At 39.4% G+C, this 23,777-nt stretch overlaps 1 protein-coding gene across 2 annotated transcripts in view; it reads right to left on the reverse strand.

The window, feature by feature from the left end:
- Positions 1–14,538: 14,538 nt before the first annotated feature.
- Positions 14,539–23,777, reverse strand: part of TSPAN7 (tetraspanin 7) — a 106,861-nt gene continuing 97,622 nt past the window's right edge. For both annotated transcript variants that reach the window (XM_037512529.2, XM_054695778.1), the window contains exons 6-8: positions 19,620–19,703; positions 15,722–15,797; positions 14,539–15,512 (exon numbers count right to left, since the gene is read on the reverse strand). In XM_037512529.2, the coding sequence (XP_037368426.2) occupies positions 15,729–15,797; positions 19,620–19,703 (153 nt within the window). In that variant the 3' untranslated portion in view covers positions 14,539–15,512; positions 15,722–15,728. The remainder of the gene's footprint in view (positions 15,513–15,721; positions 15,798–19,619; positions 19,704–23,777) is intronic.

Here is a 23,777-nt window from a genome sequence, read left to right on the forward strand (position 1 = left end):
TTGGATCTTCTTGTGTCTTCCTTCTAAGAAGGGCAAACACCTCTACAAAGAAGGGCCAGAATCTCTTTTGATATGAAATGCTATTATTTCAAAGGAACTGGGTGATAAAGGATTGCTCATAATAGTATATCTCCATTTGGATAACTACTTTATTTTTTTTCTAAAGATTTATTATTTTGCATACAAGAGCTGGGTACAGGCCAGAGTTGCGGGGGTGAGGAGATTCACCAGAGACAAAGTGGGGAACAGAAAGGCAGACTGACAAAAAGTACACTGGCTGAAGGGAGCAGCAGGCGAGACAGGAGAGGTCCGCTGCGCCATGTGGGTTGCTTCCTGGCGGGCCAGGGATCGAACTCGTGATGCAGAGGCTGCGGATTGCTTCATAGTGCGGTGCTTAACCACTTGCGACCCCAGGGAGGCCCATTTGGATAACTACTTTACATTTACCCATTGACCATGTGTGTACTGGAAGACAATGAGTATTTCCATGATGAATTTGTGTGAGATGGTACTCAAATCTGGAATACGAATTTCAGCTTGTAATATAAGCACATTCTGTCATTTTCTTTTTTTTTTTTTAGAGGCATGTTTATTTATTTGTTTGTTTGTTTGTTTGTTTGTTTTGTTTATACATGCACTGGGTACAATCAGAAGCGCGGGAGGGTGAGAGAATTCACCAGAGCCAGAGCGGGGAGCAGAGCAGGCAGACAGACAAAATACACTGCTGAGGGGAGCAGTGGGCGGCAGGAGAGGTCTGCGTGCCATGTGGGACCCTCCTCCGGTGGCCGGGGAGCAGCCGGGGATCGACCCGGCGCCGCAGAGGCCGCGGGCAGCTTCGCAACCGCGCTCAACGCTGGCGCACCGGGGAGGCCCCATTCTGTCATTTTCAACTGTAATGGACACTGAGGTTGGATGATCACAATTTTTAGTAGTCACAGTACTTTTATCTATTAAATCAAAAGAACACTTGTCCTCTCAAGTTACCTCCTTAGGTTTCTTGCTTGTTATTCCAGGCAAGCATGGATGTCCCAAAAGTGAACTCTCACCGTAGCCAGCATCTTGAGCAAGAAAATAGAAGTTCACACATACCCTCTCCTAACTCAGTTCCACTTGTCCCTGTTGAAGTGACTTTGGAGCAATGAGATGTAACCCATTGGAATTTTTTTTTTTTTTTTTTTTTATAGAGGCATGCTTTATTTATTTGTTTGCTGGTTTGTTTGTTTGTTTTGTTTATACATGCACTGGGTACAGTCAGAAGCGCGGGAGGGTGAGAGAATTCACCAGAGCCAGGCGGGGAGCAGAGCAGGCAGAAGGACCAAGTACACTGCTGAGGGGAGAGCGGGCGGCAGGAGAGGTCTGCACGCCATGTGGGACCCTCCTCCGGTGGCCGGGGAGCAGCCGGGGATCGAACCGACGCCACAGAGGCCGCGGGCAGCTTCTCAACCCAGCGCTCAACCGCTGCGCCACCGGGGAGGCCCCCATTGGAATTTTGAAAATAGAGTTCATGCCTTTCCATTCCTGTGATTTAGCTGTCATTTAAAAAATGCAAACCAGCAACAACAGTACAGACATGCGTGGTGCAGACTGAACTTGTTGAATCACATATCTGGGAAATAGAGGGGATACAAGAAGAGGTGCCTTCCTAAAGGTGTCCTCTTCCAAATGTTCAGTCACCTACTCCCCTACCTCAAATAATCCCATTCTGTTTGCTTTCTGATGTAATGAATGCATAACGCCCTTTTATTTGTTGCCTTCAGTGGTTTGGACAATCCATGTGGCTTCCCACCCCCTCGGAGGAATTCCATAGATAAATTATTGCATGCAATTACATAAAATAAATTTAAACTGGATAGGGTGAGTAGCAGGCAAGCTAGTCTGAGTGCTTCTACTGAGTTAATCCCTGGTGAAGAGGGAAAATCGCTGCATGTAAATGAGATCTGGATGCTGTCTAAACCAGTTGATAAATGATACCATCTGCTGGGAAAGAATCCACAATACACTCACCACTCCCTCCACACACTTACAAGAGCAGCAGTTATTCATTCATTATGTACCAGCTTTCATATGAAGGATGCCAGGCTAAGGTAAGTGGAGGGTGGGGGCTGTCACTCTCGCAGGTGGTAGAGCATTCCAGCTGATGGACTTGCACTGTAAACCTGGTTCTTCAGGTGGCCAAACAGCCCACATTTTCAGGACACCAATCATCCTGAGGACACAGATTGTGGTCTAAATTGCTGTTCTCAAACTTGGTTGCATGTCAGAATCCTCTGGCAAATCTTTACTCCCAGATGATTACAAAGCACAGCCAGGATTGGAAACCAATGGCCTAAATCAGTGTATCTCAAATTTTGAAGACTATGAACGTGCTGGCGATATTGTTCAAATGCAGATTGTGAGTCTGATACCAAGTGGGGCCGCGATTCTGTATGCGTAACAAGTTCTCAGGTGAAATCACATTTTGTGTAAATTTGATGCCTCTCAGTAGGGTCATAATCTAATTCAGAGTTTTTCAAACAATTCTTTCTGAAAACTTATAAAACCCTTTCTTCGAATCCAATCTCGTAGGAAAGTCCCATATACAACACTGAAGACTGATGTAGTTCCACGGGTGACAGGCCAGAGCTAGCCCACAAAGCAATCAACCATGATTAAAGCATGCATATTCTTGTTAGTGTACACACTGTTAAAAAAGAGGACACAGACCCAAAGTGGAGTCACTTGTGCTCTATCCCATCACCAAACTGGAAGGTAATCGCTAACCTAATAGCTAACCTAATAGCTAAACCTAATTAGTTTCAGTCTCTCCCAGGAATGGAGTCTTAAACAAGTCAGTCTGGAATTTCCTGGACAGCACAGATGAGGTCATCTGCCCGACAAGCCCTTTCTCTTCCCCCTAAAATAGAGGAGGTACCTTGCCTGAAAGAACTCTCTCTTTCCTTATCTTTCCCCCTTTCTGACCATAAAAGCTTTTCATTTTGTACAGCTCTTTAGGTCTCCTTCTATCTGCTAGATGGGATGTCAACCCATTCATGAATCACTGAATAAAGAAAGCCATTAAGGTTTTTAAATTTTATTCAGTTGAACTTTGCTTCTCACCATGAACCAGTGTTCACCATGAACATTGCTGTATCCCTCTGCACAAAGTTAAATATTCTTTCCAAGGGGATATATGTAAATTAGAGATCAGTTGAATTTTTGGAAGTATCTTCAGGGTCCTTATTTGGGAGAGGTTTTTAACCTCATTTACAGAAACATGAGTGGCTGGTTCCTATACACATTGTCACCTGTGGCCACATTGCCTGACTCAAAGCTTCAGGTATATTTAAACCTGACTTCATCCCACCTTTAAACTAACTCAGATTAGGTCTCCCTGGTGGTTCAGGGGTTAAAGTCTCAGCACAATCAAGCACAGGTGAATTGGTGGTGGGAATTTTACGGGGACTACACCTGAGAGGAGAAAGCATACATTGTACAAAAAGGAAGAATGATTGTAATGTATATAATTTATATGTATATATTATATATAATATATGAAATTATATATTTCTATAAAAATTACACATACAGACACACACACACACACACATACAAAGCTATCACTAGCCACACTATAGCACGTGTTAAATCCCCAGCCAGGAACTGACCCACATGGCGCAGCAGATCTCTCGTCTCACCCGATATTCCCCTCAGCAGTGTATTTCAGTATATCTACCTGTTCTGCTCCCCACTCTCTGGTAAATCCTCTCACCCACCTGTACCTCTGGCCCACACCCCAGGTCTTGTATGCATAAATAATAAATCTTTAACTCAGATGAGACGATGTCAGAGCCTGACTATTCAGGGTCACAAACAAATTCAAAATAAAGTGACAATTCAACTATTTAAAGTAACATCAGCAGCATCACCTGTCTTCATTTTCTATCTAGAATATACCGCTATTAATCTTTTAAATACATATGCATATAGTTATTTATCTTCTCCCATTAATAACATAAATTTCATGAAGGCAAAGGACCTGCTTTGTCTTGTCACGACTGTAGTCCCAAATTCAGATCAGTGTCTGCTCATAGTAGGTGTTTAAAAAATATCTGTGAAATGACTGCATAAAAAAGTCTACCCAAAATTCTTGTTTTTCAAAATCCAAACCAGACTGACTTGAACTTGTCCTTGATGTGATGTCCAAGTTGGCTTCCCCACTGCCACCACACTGAGTTTCTATCCTGAGTTCCGGTCCTATGGTAGTATAGTTGAATTATACAGATTTGCAACTCCAAAGATATATGTGAACTGGCTATTTGAAGATGGAAGTCATGACATGTGTGGTGACTGAAGCAACAGGAGCAGATAAAATTGACCAGGAGGAGAGCATGCGCAGGAGGGCCCAGGCTTGAACTCTCATGAACTCAAAGGATGACGAAGAAAATGATATCTATGCTTTGCCATACCTCCCCAACACGCTCAACGCCCCTGCACACAAACCTGGAGAACCAGATGATACCAAGTTCCTTCAACTATAACATGATTTCTAGACTCTTACTATTCTAGAGAGTACTTTGGACATGTTTCTCCATCTATTAACAGCTTATGAAAGATGTAACTTTTTGCTACCACAAAATTACAAATAAAACAAGTATTCATCGCACCGTTCCATCCTTTAACTGCACCAACCAGCATTTAGAAGAATGAATCCGGATAAGTAAAGGTAATAGATGAATGGGTAAAAAATCAAATACCAAGTCATTTATTTTTAATGATTTCTCTTGAAGGCTATTTTACCAAGAGGTGTGTGGTAGTACATGTCAAGTTAATTAAGGGAGGCCATGTGACTGATAGAGCTTTAATGCTGAGGTGCCTAGTGAGCAAACCAAAATGTAAGCCTGTAAATACTTCAAGGTTACGAAAGCAAAAGCTAAGGACAATCAATCACAACCAGCCAATTAATTAGGTTTGAAACTATAGCCAATCAATAATGTCCTTATTTTCTTTCCACGGTGTTCTCTATAAAAGCTTTCCCCCAGTTCCTATTGATAGTGCTTCTAACCACATCTAGCTCGATGCTGCTCCATGCCGATGACTTGTTCCTGAAATAATTTTCTAAAATTGTAATATGCCTCAATTTATTTTTTTTCACAATAGAAATAATTACTAGATTTTTTGAGAGAATAGACATGCAGAAATTAGAAGATATTGCAAGGTAATAGAAACATAACTCTGGTATCATTGAAAACTTTCATTTTGTTTTTCTGATCATCAGAAATTCTAATTCCTAAAGAGAAATATTTGGGGAGGTGATGCCAAAAAAAAAAAAAAAAAAGAATGAAGTGTAAACTTTCTTGTTAAACAGTTCTCTTCCTTAGTTGAGTTGCTATTCTCTGGTAACTATATGTGAATCATTCAGTAAGTCCCAAAGAGAAGCAAATCAAGTCTATTTGAGGGGGGCAACTTCAAAGGTGGCCCCCAATGATCCCAGGCAATGATCCAAGTTTCTTAGTATTCATACTTTTGTGTAATTCCTTCCCTTTTGCATGGGCTAGATTTATTTTCTGACTTTTAACAAACAGAATATTACAGAAGTGATGGTGTGTTACTTCTAAGGTTAGGTCATAAAAAAGTGGCTTCTGTCTTGAACACTGTCTCTTGGATTTCCTAACTTGGGGAAGTGAATGAACTCAGAAGCTGATTTTCCTCCCCTGCATCGAGCTTTCCCAGGAGATGAAAGCCCCAAATAATAGCTTAACTGCAACTTCATAAGAGAACTTGAAAGCCAGAGGCACCCAGCTAAGCCACTCCTGAGTTCCCAAATGCACAGATACTGTGATAAAATGTTTGTTTTAAACTGCTAATTGACAGCACCATTTGTTATAAAGCAGTAGATAAAACTAACACAGCTGTATTCATAGAAGATACTGACTTTTTTCATAATCAACTGTAGAAATCTGAATTATTCTAGCAGAAAGACTAGTACCTTGCATGGTCTTCTATACATATAGAAATTACTCAACGTTGCATGAAGACAGACACTTTCTTACTTGTCTTCACATATCCTATGGTCTGAAGCTAGTAGGTCTGCACTTAATCTTCTTTGAGTTAAATGTATTACTCCATGCAAACATCACACAATATCTCAAAAGGAACCACAAACAGATAAATGAGTGTCTCCTAGCCCTTGTAGCTTTCTGCAACAAATTGTACTGGTTAATAGTACTGGTTAATATAGTAGCACTGGTTAATAGCACGGGTCAAAATTTCTGCGCACACATTTAGTACTTTTTGTGGCAGAGAACTACCAGGACTAAGACAACTTCACTTGTGCATTCTTGGATACTTTTTGTATTTATTGCCCTATTTGCACAAGTTGTACTGGAGGTTCTATTAGGAGACAGAGGTCACCACTTTGCCTCCTCCAAGAAACAAAAGTCTAGGGATTGTGACTATAAGTCTGGGTGAGAAGTCAAGTTGAATCATCTAGTAGTATTCACACGTTAGAGCTGTTTATTTTGAGGGCAGTGGGAGAAACTATGTCCTATCCATAGATGAAAATATTGATACACTAAATGGAAAAAGAAGATATGAGGCAAAACAGAATGCCACAGAATTTTAGAGGTAGAGCAATAAACAGGATTCTAAAAACAACAGAAATAAATGAAGAACATTTAATAAATGAAGAACATTAAATAAATGAAGCCCAGTTAAGCTTCTGGTACACAGTTTAAGAACTTGTAGTTATTTCATTAATTATTCATAAAATAATTTGAGACCCTAAAATGTTCTTAGCTCGGTACCAGTCACTCTGGGGCTATAAAAGCAGTATTTGCATTTGTCGTTGTTTGCAGGAACATTATTAAAAAAATCCCAACTGTAAGTGAAATTACTTACACATGAAATAATTAAAGAACAAGACAGCAACATGTAACACATTGCAAATAATAGAATAATACAGGTCCAATCAACATAGCAAATGGATAAAAAATAATGAAGACTCGAACACTAGGCAGAAGTTAAAATACCAGATAATATGTTTCAGAATTAAATATACCACTAAAGACAGAAAGGTGAGTCTCCAAGAGATAGAAACAAAGAAACTTAAAACTAGAAAAATAGGTCCATGAATTGTGTTCCATCAATGAACAGGTAAGAGAGTGGGAGGGAGGGATGAGACATTGGACCTAGTATACTCCCCAGTGCTTGAGGATTTAACTTCCATACGGAGTCAAGAGGCATATCCTTGGGCCCACACTGAGCTGTGATCTGTATCTTATTGCCCTGCATAAATCCCTACAGAAATAAGACATGTACAGGTGTGAACTCTAAATTTATACTACCTATGTTGTGCATGATTTCTCTAGGTGACATGCTAATATAAAATCTTGTTGTGAATCAGCAAAACTCCTTGAATGCCCAGCTAAACAACTGCATAATATCCCTGTAGAGAAAATTCTATAACCCAGATTGTGTGGAACTACTACAGAAAAAACAATCTGTTCTCTAAATGTAGTGTTGCTTACTGAGTTAGATCCTGAAACACGATAAGGATACTGGTAGGAAATCTGGTGAAATATGAGTGAAGTATGGAATTTAGTTAATAGTAATATACCAGCATTGGTTCCTACTTTTGACAAATGCACAAGGTTAGTGGAAGGTAGTAACAGTAGGGGACTGGCAAGAAATTTCCATATTATCTTTGCAACTTTTCCATAGATATAACTTTTTTCCAAAATAAAATTTTAAAAATCCTCACTGAGAAGCTTATTCCAAAAATGTAAGATGCAAGGAAACAATCTACCATGGGCAACAGTCAGCAAACAGAACATACAAGAGAATTAGTACCCACAAGCTCTAGGAAGTTAAGTGACAGGTGACTGCAATTAAAACACTTCGTATTATTTTGGAGGAAGATATAGATTCTGATTAACTTTATATTGCCAGTATGAATAGTAGGAAGATTAATCACTAAAACAATAGACATATTATGTATAATTTAAAAAAGAAATATAAAAATATCATAAATTAATAAAAGGTAGGAAGAAGAAAAGCAAGAAATGAATAGAGAAAAAATAACATGGTGGAAATAAAGTAAAAATATTAGCAATATCAAAACATAACTAGATTAAGTTTTTCATTTTAAGATTTTCTCAGATTGAGCAGAAAAAGAAAACAAAGTGCAGTTGTACACTGTCTAAAAGACCCATCAAAAATATTACACAGAAAGGCTAAAATCAGAATGATATAGAATAACAACCTTGGTAAATGTTTATCAAAAGAAAAATAATTATAACAGCTATAATAATAGAAAAAAATGAACTTTGAAGGAAACATCATATTTAGGGAGAAAAAAGGTCAGTCCACAATGACAAAGGAAATAATTCATCTATGAAGCATAACCTTGAACTTGCATGTCCCTAAAAAAATAGATTTGAAATAGAGCAAAAAGTTAACAGAATTTAGTGCAAAGTGGGGGATTGCAGCATTCTCAGAAATGGATAGATGAAACAGACAATAAATTTGGAGTCAAATTTAGTACAGGGGCTTCCCAAACTGGATGTCCATTCAAATCATTTGGGGAGCTTTCAAAAAAAATCTCAAATATCTATTCAACCTGAGTTTAGTACAGAAGGCTTTTAACACAATTAAATATGTGTAAACAATAAGAACAATACTTTTGCATATTTTGTTATTTTAATTCTAATACATTTTAGACTGTGCCAACATTTTTTAATGACAGCTTCAATTATTTACTCCTTCCAGCCTCAAATGTTTATGTATTTACAAAATGTATCAGAATAGGCACAACAGAACATAAAGGCAAAGCTCTTTTTATAATCAACCCACAAATGATGGAGGCACTATGGGAAAAAAGTATTGCTCTTGTTAGGAAGAAAGAACTTTCAATATTTTATAGTATTATCTTTACCACTTTGTTCACATATCCTTAGCAGAATATAATTAGAATGGAATGAATCACAATAATTAATACTGTTAAAATGTCCATACTGTCCAAAGCCATCTATAGATTCAATGCAATTCCTAACAAATTTCCAATGTCAGTTCTCACCAAAATAGAAAAAACAATCCTAAAATTTATATGGAACCAAAAAAACCCAAATAGCTAAGCAATCCTGAGGAAAAACAACAAAGGTAGAGGCATCACATGTCTCCATTTAAAACTATATTATAAAGCTTAGTAATCAAAACAATTCTATGGCATCAACATAAAAGCAGACACATGAAGCCATGGGACAGAATAAAGAGTCCAAAATGGATAATCTGTGCTATAGTCATACAGTGGAACGCTACAGAACAATGAAGACTACGTTTACATGTGCCAATAAATTAGCCCTTGCAGAAAGAAATTTGAGTGAAAGAAGTGACATGAAACAGTCTATGCCGTATGATTCCATTTTTATGAGTCTAAGACACAAGACTAACCTGTGGTCATGGACTTCAAGAGTAGTTACCCTTATAGGGTTGAGGTAGTTACTAAGAAGGGTGCTGAAAATATTCTGTGTCTTATTTAGTTGTATTACTGGTTTATCCAAATGTAAACAGCCAAGCTATGCACTTACATTTTGTGCAAGTTACTATAAAATATTATAAAAAGGTATTTCAATTTGTGTCTTTTTCATTTCATTTGAAGGAGGAATGTACATTATATACTCCATTAGAAGTTGAAACATGAATACAATTTTCAAGTCAAATCAACTTTGGCCTAAATGTTTCACATTGAAATTATAGTGAGATCTGAATTAAATTTAGAAAGCATCTGGATTTCTTACCAAAGTATACCAATCTGAACACTCAATGCCTAGTTTACAACAAGGTGAACCATGGGTAGGGTTCCAGTTAAGAGTTTACAGAAAAGTTTCATTTTAATATATAATAAAAATTTTAAATGAAACTTTGAAAAGTTGAACTACATGTGCAGCCATCAAAGAGATCTCCTTAATTCTCTAAAAATGTTAACCTTTGAAGAGGGATTACCTGAAGGGTTGGGGCAGTGCCTTTTGTAAGCCTTTTAGGGTTTACCCTACACAGAGTTCAGGCTAATAAACGCATGAGCTGGAACACCCTCTCCAGCCTATTACAGGTCACTCTACAGAGAAGAGGGAGCCTTTTAGATACATTTGGGACAGATCAAAACATGCTTTTACTAGTTTTTTTTTAAGGCTGATTCATTAAGAAGGAAAAAACAGGTGGCAGATAATACCTACCTCACCTATTGCTAAAATGCTCTTTAAATCAAGTGTGAAGCATCCTACTTTAGTAGACTGGGGCCCTGGGATGACTGAATGGTATATGATGTCATATCTTCTCTACGTTCACTTTATTGAATGCAGAGAAGAGGAATACATACTCATTTCCTTTTCTATGATATCTAGACTTAAAAAAAAACTACTGGATCGATCCTGGAGAATGATCCGTGTGCGCTTGAGAAAAATGTGTACTCCGTTTTTTTGGGGTTTAGTGTTCTATAGATGTCTGTTAAGCCCAATTGCTCTAGGTCTTTATTTAGAGCTTTGGTTTCTTTACTTATTTCTTGTCTTGTTGATCTATCCATTGTTGATAGTGGTGTGTTGAAGTCTCCCACTACGTATGTGTTTTCTCTGATGTCTGTTTTCAGAGAGGACAACAGTTGTCTGATATATTTTGGTGCTCCTTCGTTTGGTGAGTATATGTTAATGAGTGTTATTTCTTCTTGAAGTATTGTCCCCTTGATCATAATGTAGTGACCATTGGGGTCTCTTTTTATCTTTTTGAGTTTGAAATCTGTTTTATCTGATATAAGTATAGCTGTTCCTGCTTTCTTTTTTGGTCCATTTGCTTGTAGGATTGTTTTCCATCCTTTAACTTTGAGCCTATTTTTATCTTTTGTAGCTAAATGTGTTTCCTGGAGACAGCAAAAGGTTGGGTTTTGTTTCTTAATCCAGGCTGCAACTCTGTGTCTTTTTATTGAAGAGTTTAGTCCATTTACATTTAGAGTTAATATTGATATGTTAACATCTGTATTTGCCATTGTGTTTGTCTTTCCTTTGATTTTATTTATTTATTCTTTTAATAACTTTTTTTTTTTTTTTTTGGCCTTCTTTCATTGTTATTCGTCGCTCTGAGGTTCTGGCTTTAGAACTCCTTGTAGTATTTTTTGGAGTGGGGGTTTAGTTACTATGAACAGTTATATGGAAACAAGTTTAACAATCTAGAGAGATGGACAAATTCCTACAACTCTACAATCACCCAAAGCTAGATAAAGAAGAAATAGAACACCTAAACAGACCAATTACAATTAGCGAATTGAAATGGTAATCAAAAAACCTCCCCAAAAACAAAAGCCCAGGACCTGATGGATTTACAAATGAATTCTACCAAACATTCAGAGACGAATTAGTGCCTATCCTTCACAAACTCTTCCAAAAAATTGAGAAGGAAGGGACAATACCAAACACGTTCTATGAAGCCAACATTACACTAATACCAAAACCGAACAAGGACAACACAAAAAAGGAAAACTACAGGCCAATCTCCCTAATGAACACTGATGCAAAAATCCTCAATAAAATTTTAGCTATCAGAATCCAACAATGTATCCATAAGATAATTCACCACGACCAAGTTGGATTCATTCCAGGGGCACAAGGATGGTTTAACATCCGAAAATCAATCAACGTTATCCAACACATCAACAAAAAGAAATATAAAAACCATATGATAATATCAATAGATGCTGAGAAAGCTTTCGACAAAGTGCAACACCCATTCATGATAAAAGCCCTTGAAGTTCTTGGGATACAAGGAACATACCTCAACATCATAAAGGCCATCTATGACAAGCCAACAGCCAGTATCATTCTCAATGGTGAAAAGCTGAAAGCAATTCCATTAAGATCTGGAACAAGACAAGGATGTCCACTCTCACCATTGCTTTTCAATATAATACTGGAAGTCCTAGCCAGGGCAATAAGACAAGAGAAAGACATCCAAGGAATCCAAATAGGAAAAGAAGAAGTCAAACTATCACTATTTGCAGACGATATGATATTATACATAGAGAACCCCAAAAACTCCACAGAAAAGCTAATTCAACTCATCAATCAGTTCAGTAAAGTGGCAGGATACAAATCAACACGCAAAAGTCAGTAGCCTTCCTATACACAAACAATAAATCTGAAGAAGAAGAAATCGAAAAGACCATCCCTTTGTTATTGAAACAAAAAAAATCAAATATTTGGGAATAAATCTAACAAAAGAGGTAAAGGACCTATACAAAGAAAACTATAAAACACTGTTAAAAGAAATAGAAGAAGACACAAAGAAATGGAGAGACATCCCCTGCTCATGGATTGGAAGAATAAACATTATTAAAATGGCCATCCTTCCAAAAGCAATATACAGATTCAATGCTATTCCAATCAAAATTTCAATGTCATTCTTCAAAGAAATAGAAAAATTATTGATGAAATTCATATGGAATCACAAAAAACCCCGAATAGCCAAAGCTCTCCTGAAAAAAAAGAAGGGAATGGAGGCATCAGACTCCCAGACTTCAAACTATACTACAAAGCCATAATCATCAAAACTGCATGGTATTGGAACAAGAACAGACATACAGACCAATGGAATCGAATAGAAAATCCAGAAATAAACCCACAGATTTATGGTCAACTAATCTTTGACAAAGAGCAAAGACTATGCATTGGAGCAAAGAAAGTTTGTTCAATAAATGGTGCTGGGAAAACTGGGTCGCTACATGCAAAGAATGAAGCTTGACCACCACCTCACACCATACACAAAAATCAACTCAAAATGGATTAAAGAACTAGACATAAGACCTGAAACCATAAAATATATAGAAGGAAATATAGGCGAAACACTACGTGATTTGCACATCAAAGACATCTTTACAGACACATCACCCAAAGCAGTGATAGTGAAGGCAAAGATAAACAGCTGGGACTATATCAAATTAAAGAGCTTTTGCACAGCAAAAGAGACAATAACAAAAACAAAGAGAAACCCCACCAACTGGGAGAACATTTTTGCACCCAACACTAATGATAAAGGACTGATCACAAAAATCTGCAAAGAGCTGATGAGACTCAACAACAACAAAGAAAATAATCCAGTCAAAAAATGGGCAGAAGAGCTTAAAAGAAACTTCTCTGAAGAGGAAATGCAAATGGCCAACAGGCATATGAAAAAATGTTCAACATCACTTGTCATCAGGGAAATGCAAATCAAAACTACCATGAGATACCATCTTACACCAGTGAGAATGGCACATATTAAAAAAACTAGCAACAACAAATGTTGGCGAGGGTGTGGAGAAAAAGGAACTCTTCTGCACTGTTGGTGGGAGTGCAAACTGGTCCAACCACTGTGGAAAGCTGTGTGGAGATTTCTGGACCTACTAAACATAGAGCTTCCATATGACCCAGCAATTCCACTCCTAGGTATTTACCCAAAGGACACAGAAACATCAATTCCAAAGAACACCTGCACCCCTATGTTTATAGCAGCACTGTTTACAATAGCTAAGCTTTGGAAACAACCCAAATGCCCAAAAATAGATGACTGGATCAAGAAGATGTGGTACATATATACCATGGAATATTACTCAGCATTCAAAAAGATAAACACATGCAATTTGCTGCAACATGGATGGCGCTGGAAGGGATCATGCTCAGCGAAATAAGCCAAAAAGAAAAAGAAAAATACCGGATGGTCTCACTCATAGCAGGAATCTAGAAAACTTAAATAAGGGACCAGGAAAATGAAAAACTATAAGAAAGTGAAAATCAAAATCAACAAAAACTATGAACCAGAGACACTTTTAGGGGGGCGGGGGCGGGAGGGGAGGGATTGGGGTCAGAATGGGGGGCGGCAATTGTATGGGGAATATAACAATAAAATTTATAAAAAAAAAAAAAATAAAAAAATAAAATAGCTAAGCCAAGTAAAAAAAAAAAAAAAAACTACTGGAATCTTTCTCCCTTTGGCTTGAAATAAAATGAAGGTTCTATTTTTGCAGCCAACTATAGATCTTGTTCATGATAAAAGAGTCAAGTCTCTGAAATGTCTGTAAAAAAAAAAAAAAACTAACCCTTCTGGTTTTTTTTTTTAAGATTTTATTTATTTATGCATACAAGAACTGGGGTGTAGGCCAGAGGTGTGGGGGTTGAGATGATTCACCAGAGACAGAGTGGGGAGCAGAACATGCAGATCTACTGAAATATACTGCTGAGGGGAGCAGAGGGCTAGACTGGAGAGGTCTGCTGCACCATGTGGATTGGCTCCCTGGCCAGGATTGAACTCAAGCTGCCATGTTAGCTTGATAGCACTGAGACTTTAACTCCTGTGCCACCAGGGAGACCCCTAACCCTTCAGTTTTTACACTGGCTGGTGCTTGTTTTGGTGGGGTGAGAGCAGGTATGCGGGTGTCAGTGTGTAAAATAACCCACCTCCAGGCCCCTGTAGAATAAGATGAACTAGAAATATGTGAATAAAAACTTACACAATAACCAAAGAACAAAACCAGGACACACGATCTGTAATGATTCTATTTATTAATACATGTATCACAAATGTTCACAATATCAATGCATTCTTGTTGGCATGCTAGACAGAGGCATTATTTTTAAAGATCTTTTGAAATTATTTCGACTTCTGTTCCCCCTTCACACTCATTTTTAAATCGATTTGATGAGGTCCTCGATGTCTGTAATGTCATTGCAAGGAAAAAATACAGAAAGAAGAAAATAACACAAAAGCAATTAATTGGGGAAAAATAGAACTAATAGTGCCTGAACAGGAAGCAACGGTACAGCTTTGTAACAGGATTATATAGGTTTCAACTGAGAGGTACGGGTGCACTAAGGTGGCTAAACACACCTAGGCAGGTAACAATAACGAGCAAGGTCACCTCAAGCTAACAATTTCCTCGATGCATGACACATGCTTTGTGTTCCTCATGGACAATTACTGTTGTACCTCTTCACATGTCCCAGGCAGCCTGAAGAAGGTCGGAAAGAGCCTTAGTAAAGGGAAAAGCAAACCAAAGGAGATTAAGCGGAAAACAGATAACTATCTGCTTATCTACATCAAGGGGTGTAGCATTTTATCAATCAGGATGAAGGGCTAACTGGAGCCTCCCACACTACATGCAAGGCCCAGAGGGGCCAGTGATGGTGTGATAACCAGTCACCTACAATGAGCTGCGGTTGGACCAGGTACAGATGGAGGAGCTGGCACGCACAAGGCCAAGGGCGGGGTCCACTAGGACTAGATGCAGGGGGCCTGGCTACACTCTGGCACAACGGGGCTTCACAAAATGTAATGCTACACATGATGTGGATTGAAAGTTGGAGCAGAGATGGTGTGGGGGTGTCAGTTGCACTTGGGGGGCTTTAGGGGGAGCGGGGCAGGTGTATTATGTACTGCGCTCTAAAATTCTTTGGAAGTCTTTCAAAGATTGCTGCAGTTGTTTTTTCACACAGGTCTCTTATTCTGTCGTTCTTGAAAGACTAAGAGAAAAATGAAAACATGTCAGAGATTCATCATTAATAAGGGCTTAAAATAAGGTAACAAGCTGAAGAGAACATTAATTTCCCACAGCTCTTCCCCAGGCCCAGAGAAATGAGGTTTCCACACATGGACCAACACAACCAAGATCAGATTCACCACGTGAATGATAATCTGTGCCCCCAAGGAGAAGCTCCCCATGGCCGCTCACCTTCTCCTTACACCATCTCGTACTGGTTGGCCGTGATGAACCGCGACAGACAGCAGGCCAGCAGCATGCCGATGAGCTGTTGCCAGGGCAGAAAAGGAAAATGAGACTTCAGTCACTGAGCTACATCCCTCTTTGATGCGCCCCTGTCCTGGTCATGTTTGACCACGAGGCTATCTGAGCAAATATGAAGAAAGGGTGCGCCAGAAAAAGTTCCAGCCCGATTTCAACTGTGGGATTTATGACTTAGGGAGCAGCCTAACTGCTGATGCAGGCCAACTGGAGGGTTCTAGTTCTAGCTTGTTCTGGCCATTTAAAAACCACTTTTGACACAGTGGTCTTAAAATCTGTTCATGTTCCGAGAGGAGCGAAAACACGAAATACCAGAGAATTTAGCAAACTCTTAAAAAAATGTCCCAAATTAGTTGAAAGCTCAATATAGTATGAGAAGCTGTTGGGATGCAATTTTGGGGCACCCCCAGAAAAGAGCTGGAGGTCTGGGCAATGGCCAGCATGGGTAACAAGTGATCCTGGGGCTCGGCGGATCACTAGTCAGAAAGGACTCCAAAAGGTGGAAAGGGGCAGTGAGAGAGAGGCCTTGTCAGCAAAGCAGGAGGTGAGAAAGGTGACAGGCAAAGGCGACCCCCCCTGTGGTGATCCTGGGAGGTAAACGTGGTCCAGGCTCTGATTCCTGAGCAACAGAGAGAGGACAACAAACAGCTGTAAAGGGAGTTTTCTTGATAAGACAGTGAAAAGCAACAAGTCAAAAATTGAGGCCCTTATAATACCTGTGCAGATGTTATGTTAATGGCAAACTGGGAAATTCAATAAAGCTTTTGTGTCTTTGGGAGAGTGCTAAGGAATTCAATTGGAAATGAAACTGTATAAATGCTATTAGGGATCTTCACAGACGATACTAGAGGAATAAGTAAATAGTTCCCTTAGTCTTATTTCGCCACCTCTCATTAAGGCGATCAACAGCGTTGTGCAGCCTGCTTATAGAAAAGGTAAACAAGTCCCCTCAAGGGCGCGGAAGAGAATTCTTGACCCATAATGGATCATACCAGTCTGCAGGAGATGGATGGATAGCAAGAGAGTCTATATTTTTTAATGAATACCCTTTTCCTTCCAATACTGCTGACTGAAACCCTTGCATTATAAAGGCACAAAATGAGTTTGCTTTAGGTACTACCAGAATTAAGATCGAGGGTGATCTTTGGCCTAAACGTTTAATACAGCACACCAGGGAGCAGGTCAGAATTGTCATTCTGGATCTTTAGTAACCACCCAGGCTCAGGCAAGTCACTTCATCTTCCTCTTCTAGAAAATAGCCCTAGGTCAATATGACTGACTCATCCTCATCAGCCAGCACTTACTGAGTTTTACTATCACACTGGTCCTAAAAGTTTTGAACACATGTAATTAAAGCTCTGGCTCCAGGTCAATGACCAGGATCAGTAGGGCTGGTTCCTCCTGAACCAGCATTGGGTCAGTGGCCTCTGCTGTTCTAGGGAGGCCCTTGAGCTACTGGCATCTGGAAGTCAATTTGAGCTTCCAGGGACCTGGAGGCTGCAGGCGGCATTAAAGCTGCAGTTCCTAGCATATCTGGCTAGTAAAAGCCATCCTTGGCTCTTCCTCTGCCAGTCCCACACTGAGCATGGCTGGCCTCGGGCCACTGTCCCATGACACCTATCCAGTCACGTGGGAGAACAGTACCACCTCCATGATGCCACCAGGCTGTGCTTGGTTTTCTGATGCCAGCAACGAAGTGATACCTTGATGGGACCTAATCTCTCTGCAGTGGGTTTCTGTTTAGGGGTTCTTGGAGATCAACACTCCTCTTTCACTGCCTCCAGAGGGTCACAGAGCAAACTCAACAATCCCCACATAGAAATTGATGCTCATCAGGCCAGATAACCATTCATCTAAGCGTAAATCCCTTCAGAAGGATGCAAGAGAGAAGTAGAGGGGAGGTGTCAACAGATATTTTATGACTCAGTTCACCTCGCTGATGAAAACAGGATTGTCCCCCACTCCCTCATGGCCACATGGAAACAGTCTTCAACAATAAGCTATTGCATCTGTGAGATTTCAGACTCTTTAAGGCTCTCTTCTCTCCAAACAGAGTATCGCATCATGTCTCTTTATGGGACAGTGACAGCCATGCTGGGAGATCTCAATAGTCCTTCCTCAGAGGGGACAGTCTCCTAGAACGCCAAGCACTGTGACATGCCTGTGGGTGCTCCCCTGACACTGCACGTACACGTGGAAAGTGAACCATGTGTGAGAGCTGTCAAGTGCATCCTGCACATGTGCATAGGACAAGCGATCCAGGATGCTCCAAAATGCCCCCTGGATGTGACAGGTCACTGAAGTGTCATTACTGAAATATAAATGCACCCAGAATAAAGGTCAGGCCATCAATGCTTTTGAGCTATTTCTGGAAACTGGGTTTATTGTCACTGTTTGTGACACCCTCTGATTTGACTGTGTTGGTGTGTTGAGGGTTTCAGTTGGTTCATGAGCTACAAGAAATGAATCTGGTAAAAGAATTTTGAAATTACCACAAGAAATACACACTCAAGTTGGCTGAGTCCACAGGCTCTTGTAAGATGAAACATCACCCAGGTTTTTGTAACTGCTCAGAAAGAAAAGATTTTCATCCTCTCTTAAAGTTAAGGTTAAGCACTTTATTTACAAAAGCTACCAGGCTAATGCCTATTCATCTTGATCCAAGTGACACACAGTTATGTTCACTTTGTGGTAATTCAATAAGCTGTAAACTTAGAATTTATGCGCTTTTCTCTACATGCCATATTTCTTTTTTTTTTTTTTTTTTTTATTTTTTTTTTTTTATAAATTTTATTGTTATATTCCCCATACAATTGCCGCCCCCCACATGCCATATTTCAATTTAAAAAGTTTTAGGAAGAAACTTGAAGAACATTAAAGTGCATCCACATTACTCAGTAGGAAGGAGAGAGGTGCAGGGGGAGCAAAAAAGTTAATTCTAGCCCGAGAGAGCCAATGAAGAATTCAGGCAGGGAAAATTAGAGCCTCCAAAACATTACTGAGATAACAAAATTGGGCTTTGTTGGAAAACAATCTCTTGGTCTTAAAAAGTTGTTAGACATACATATTTGTTATTTTTTATATATTCTTTGTTATTATATATAAGCATAGATGCCAATCTTTTTACCCACAGCAACTTCATAGCCAAGATATAGCATTTGGTCAGGGCATCAGAAGCCCAAGGAAAAGTAAACTGCCTGGCACAGTGGGAAAATTTTTAGATTAAGCTTATTATGCTTCATTTTAAGAAGTGTGTCACTCCTTTAATTTGCATACTTCCTCCTTTGTTTTTGTAGAGGCTGGGTGGAGATAAAGCGATATAAAAGGTAATAGACAAAATAAACAAAAATTTGTTATCCTATTAAGAAACAGAAGAGTCAAACCTAGAGATTAAAATAATGATCGCAAGATGAAGTTTGCTAAATTTCCAGGGCGGGTTCTCACGCATAACCCACAGGAACTAAGAAAACAGTCAGCCCAGAAAAGCCATCCCCACCAATCCAGATCAGCCATTTAATATTTGGAGTTGTTTATGCTCCAATTAAACCAGCACTTTGTTCAGTTAACCTCCATCTGACCTACAGAAGAAGCAAGTTGTTTTTCTGGAGCTAGTCATTAGTTGAACTGTAACCAATATTCCCTTGATGGCAAAACTTCATTTAAGTTGAAAAAGGGAAATCAATAAACAGATGACCTGAGGACTAACGAGCAGGGAGCTCTGACCCCATCTATCAGGCCTCCCCAAGGCACAGGGGGGCGGGCAGGGAATCTGGAGGGCAGGAAAGGAGAGCTGGAGGCCGGGAAAGGACGGCACAGTCACGCGGGCTACCTGGGAGAATGCGATTCCAAAAGCCACTCCAGCGATGATTCCCATGTTAGTCTCCATGAAACTGGTCACCAGGTCATAACAACCCTGGAAACAGAGAGAGACAGTCTCGGAGATGTGTTTTACTCAGGACAGACTGGGCTGTGTCCACTTGCACCCACATGCATTCCAACCTTAATTCAGCAAATACCTTAGGAACTTGCTAGCCTTCTTTGCCAACTTAAAATGAAAAATTTCAATAAGAAAGTATAGAGGAGGGCCTCCCCTGGTGGCGCAGCGGTTGAGCGCTAGGCTGCGAGGCTTCCCGCAGCCTCTGCAGCACCGGTTCGTTCCCCGGCCGCTGGCGAGGGTTCCCCCACCCCCCCCCCAAAAAAAAAAAGTATAGAGGGTAGTAGGATGAATTCCTAAGTGACACTTCCTCTGACATCACAATTAACATATGACCAATCTTATTTCATTTAAATCTCCCCAGCTCCCTTCCCATGGCTGGATTATGTTAAAGCAAATCCTCGATATGTACTTTCACCTTACAGGTGTTTCAGTATTAAATTTAGCAAGAAATCTATAGGCTCTGGGAAGCAAACATTGCAGAGATACAGAAGTGGACCTGCACAGCTGAAAAGACATTCCCCACCCTTGAACTGGACGACTCAGCATCATAAACATAGTGACCAGCATTTTTTGGACAGCAAATGACAAAAACTTTGATAAATAATGTAGAATCATCTGAATAGAGAGGTGTTTGAATACCCGCCAAGTTTATTGAGTTCTAGATTCTTTCTAAGGAAACCATTATTTTTTTTTTAATAGGGAAAACCAATGAACTAGAGTAATCTTTCCCACTAACGTACTATTGGATCTCGAATATGTCACTTCCTCTTTCTAGATGTCAACAGCTTAATCCATAAAAGGAAATGAATTTACCTTTAACATACTATGAAATCTCCAAACGTTGAGAGGAGAAATTCATTCTCCAAATGTTGTGATTAAAACCAACACCAATTTTACCAACTGTAATGTTAGTTTGTTATGTCATTCACCTTTCCTTAAAGACAGGTGATCTTTAAAATAAATAATCTGGTCACTGTTCAAAAAGATTGTTAAACAAGTTTTTGGTTGTTTTTATTCTGGATTACATCTAATCCATGTAATTCGGGTAGGAAACAATAAATTTGGTGCATCACCCATGATGCAAACTCTCCCTGTTAAATATCTGACTCAACCTAGGCTTCTGAATTGATGTATTCAGCTTTGGTAGACACGTTGTTTTCTAGCTTTCCAAAAAAAACCAAAAAAAAAACAAAAACAAAAAACTTCAACTTGAATGCATAAAGTCTAAATAAAAAAATCAAGACATTAATTTCAGAGAGGGTAAAGACTCTTATTTATAAAAAAAAAAAAAAGGCACATTAAAGTGTAACGATATCTGAAGAACCGCCACCAAAAAGTGTCTCCCATCATTAAAGTCAAAATGTAATGTTTCTCATAAGGTGGGGAAATTCTGCCAGTGCTGTGTCTTCTGATAAGTGATATTTTATGCATTCAGTCTGTTTGCAGAGGAAAAGGCACATTAACTTAGCAGCAGTGCTTTGACACATGTTTTCAGTGCAGTGGACAAACGAGTCTCCTTAGTTACCTGATAGAAATTTGAAGGCCAGGATGGGGGTGGAAAAGGAAATACATTATTGTGCTTGGAGAATTTTGGAATTTGATTTTCTCTTTATAGTAGAAGTTTGCTTGCTGATTTCCTTTTTACTGGTGAAACTACATATCACACTATTCTTCAAAAGGTAGTGAAGGGGGAGCAGTATGAATTCAGAAGAAGTTAAAGGGAGAAGAGAAGAGGATATTCTCATTTTTTTCCAAATGGTAGAGTTAAGATAGCATTTTACTGTGCCTGCCATGATTAAAGTCAAGTCATGTGTTGCTTCATGACATTTTGGTCAATGACAGACCACACACGATGGTGGCCCAGTGGGCGATCCCATCCACCATATACCATCTGCCGGCTCTACCAGGCGGTTCATGTGATTACACTCTGACATTCTCATGACAACAAAAATCACCTCAGGACACATATTCCCTGCATTAAGTGACGCATGGCTGCACCTTCTCCCACAGTGAATGGTAGGGTGAAGGAAAGACGTTCAGAATATACGATGTTAAGACGAGCTCAAAATACGAAAACACAAACCCAGTAATAAAAATCAGAAAGAAATGAGGTGGGCTGTTTTCTTATGCTGCAAAATGCCTGCCTGGCATAGGTTTGTGTTCCTGTGCACTTTAACTCAATATGTGAGCTGAATAAATTTTTTGAACTTTGATTTTTAATCTAATGTCTGAGATTTCAGAGTCAATCATATTATTTTTGATAAGAGCACCCTGACCAGTAACAGAAATCAGAAAAACTAAGTAGTTGCCTGGTAGAAGCACAATGGGCCAGATCATTCTCTCTAAATCTTGCTCTTCAAAGTGAGGTTTTTCCATGAGCAGCAACAGCAGCATTCAGGATTTTGTTAGAAATGTAGAATATTCACCTACTAAAGTCACAATCTGCCTAATCTCTGGGTTATCTGTTTTATTGAATAGTAATGAATATGAACAAGATCTCGGGAAGCTTTACATGCTCATTATAGTTTGAGAAGTACTCTTATAGACAAAGAGTCCCCCCCATTACTTTTGACTCCAAATAAGAAAGCAAATTAATGAATCATAGCAGTAAGACTGTTACTTAAAATGAGAAGATGAAAGGGATTTAGCTTCTTTGTTGTTTAAATAATCCAAGACCAAGGCTGAAATAAAAGATTTCTAGTTCTGGATTTTTCTCTATTAGACTCAGTGTGGACCCACAAACATGGACCTCTGGACTGCAAGAACAGCTTTATACTGTACTCCCAGGCCAGGTTTGCAGTCCACCTAAGTTCTCCACTAAGCTGTGATTGTATCAGTCTACAACAACCTCTTCTAATTTCCTAAAATAAAAGCCTGGTTGTCAGGTGTGCGATAAATCGTTAGAGATCTGCTAAGTGTCCTAAGAAGCGACCAGAAACAGAACAGGTAATTTGCTTACCCTTTTGACATATATAAATGGACATGGTCACCAATGTAAAAAATCTTCAATACTAGGAGTAGATAGTTGGTCCCAAGAAGGTTCTGGAAAAACACATCTCAGTAACTGCCAACCAGCTATCCCTTCTTCTTGCCCTTGCCCTTAAAAACTGTCAAGCAATTTCTAAGGAGTAGTTCAGTCAATGCTACTAGCCAAACGAAGCTGTAGATATCCTATCATCCTACCAATAAAATCTAAAACAAAACAATAAATATCCTGCTTGGCTCTTCTTACTTCCTCCTGTTCTCTCTCAGTTATTTGTACAAGGTCAGTGTTTAGGCCTTCAGGTATGAGCCAAGGGTCATGTTTCTGTGTCATTAGAGAATAGAGTTGAAGACATCAAAACATATGCAGAGATTTAGAAGCCATTTATTCTATATAACAGGATTCCATGTAACTAAAATGTGGCCATAGTTATGCTTTCTGGGGAGGGAGCCGGGGAGTGGGGGGTGGCAGGGGAGCTAAAAGACACAGTGGGGGACAGTAGAACACCAACTTCATCATTGTGACGTTCACCTAACAGTTAACATTCAACGTTACAATTAATATTTCTCATGCCCTTACTGTGCGCCAGGCACTGCACTTTAGATGTTTTATGACATTTAATCCTCTTATCAACCCTAAGGGGCAGGAACTGGAAAATGTAGAATAACTTGATCAAGATCACACGAGCAACAATTGGATGAACCAGAATTTCAACTAGAGTCTGACTCCAGACGCTGTTGTCCTGACCTCTAGATTCTCACTGTTTAAACAGAGAAGTCTGGGTATCAAGCTTTCATCAACCATTTATGGTTGCTGCTTCTCCAAATGGCTGCCTGAGGGTCTGTTACCCAATGCCTCAATACCATAAGGCCCTTCTTGTCTTTTACGAATTGGACCATCTAACATAGGCTAGGTATATGCTTGGCACTCCAAAAAATAGTGTAGTGACATGTAGGGGCACTCAGTGGGGGATGTCCAGGAAGAAAGCAGAAGCTACCTTAAACTAATAAGGGCTGAAGGACACTCTAACTTGGGGTTCATATAAAAATTCCAGTAGGAACAGATGT

This window comes from Talpa occidentalis, unplaced genomic scaffold (assembly GCF_014898055.3).
Source record: "Talpa occidentalis isolate TD23 unplaced genomic scaffold, MPIMG_talOcc4v2.1 talOcc4.15, whole genome shotgun sequence".
NCBI classification, from domain to species: Eukaryota; Metazoa; Chordata; class Mammalia; order Eulipotyphla; family Talpidae; genus Talpa; species Talpa occidentalis.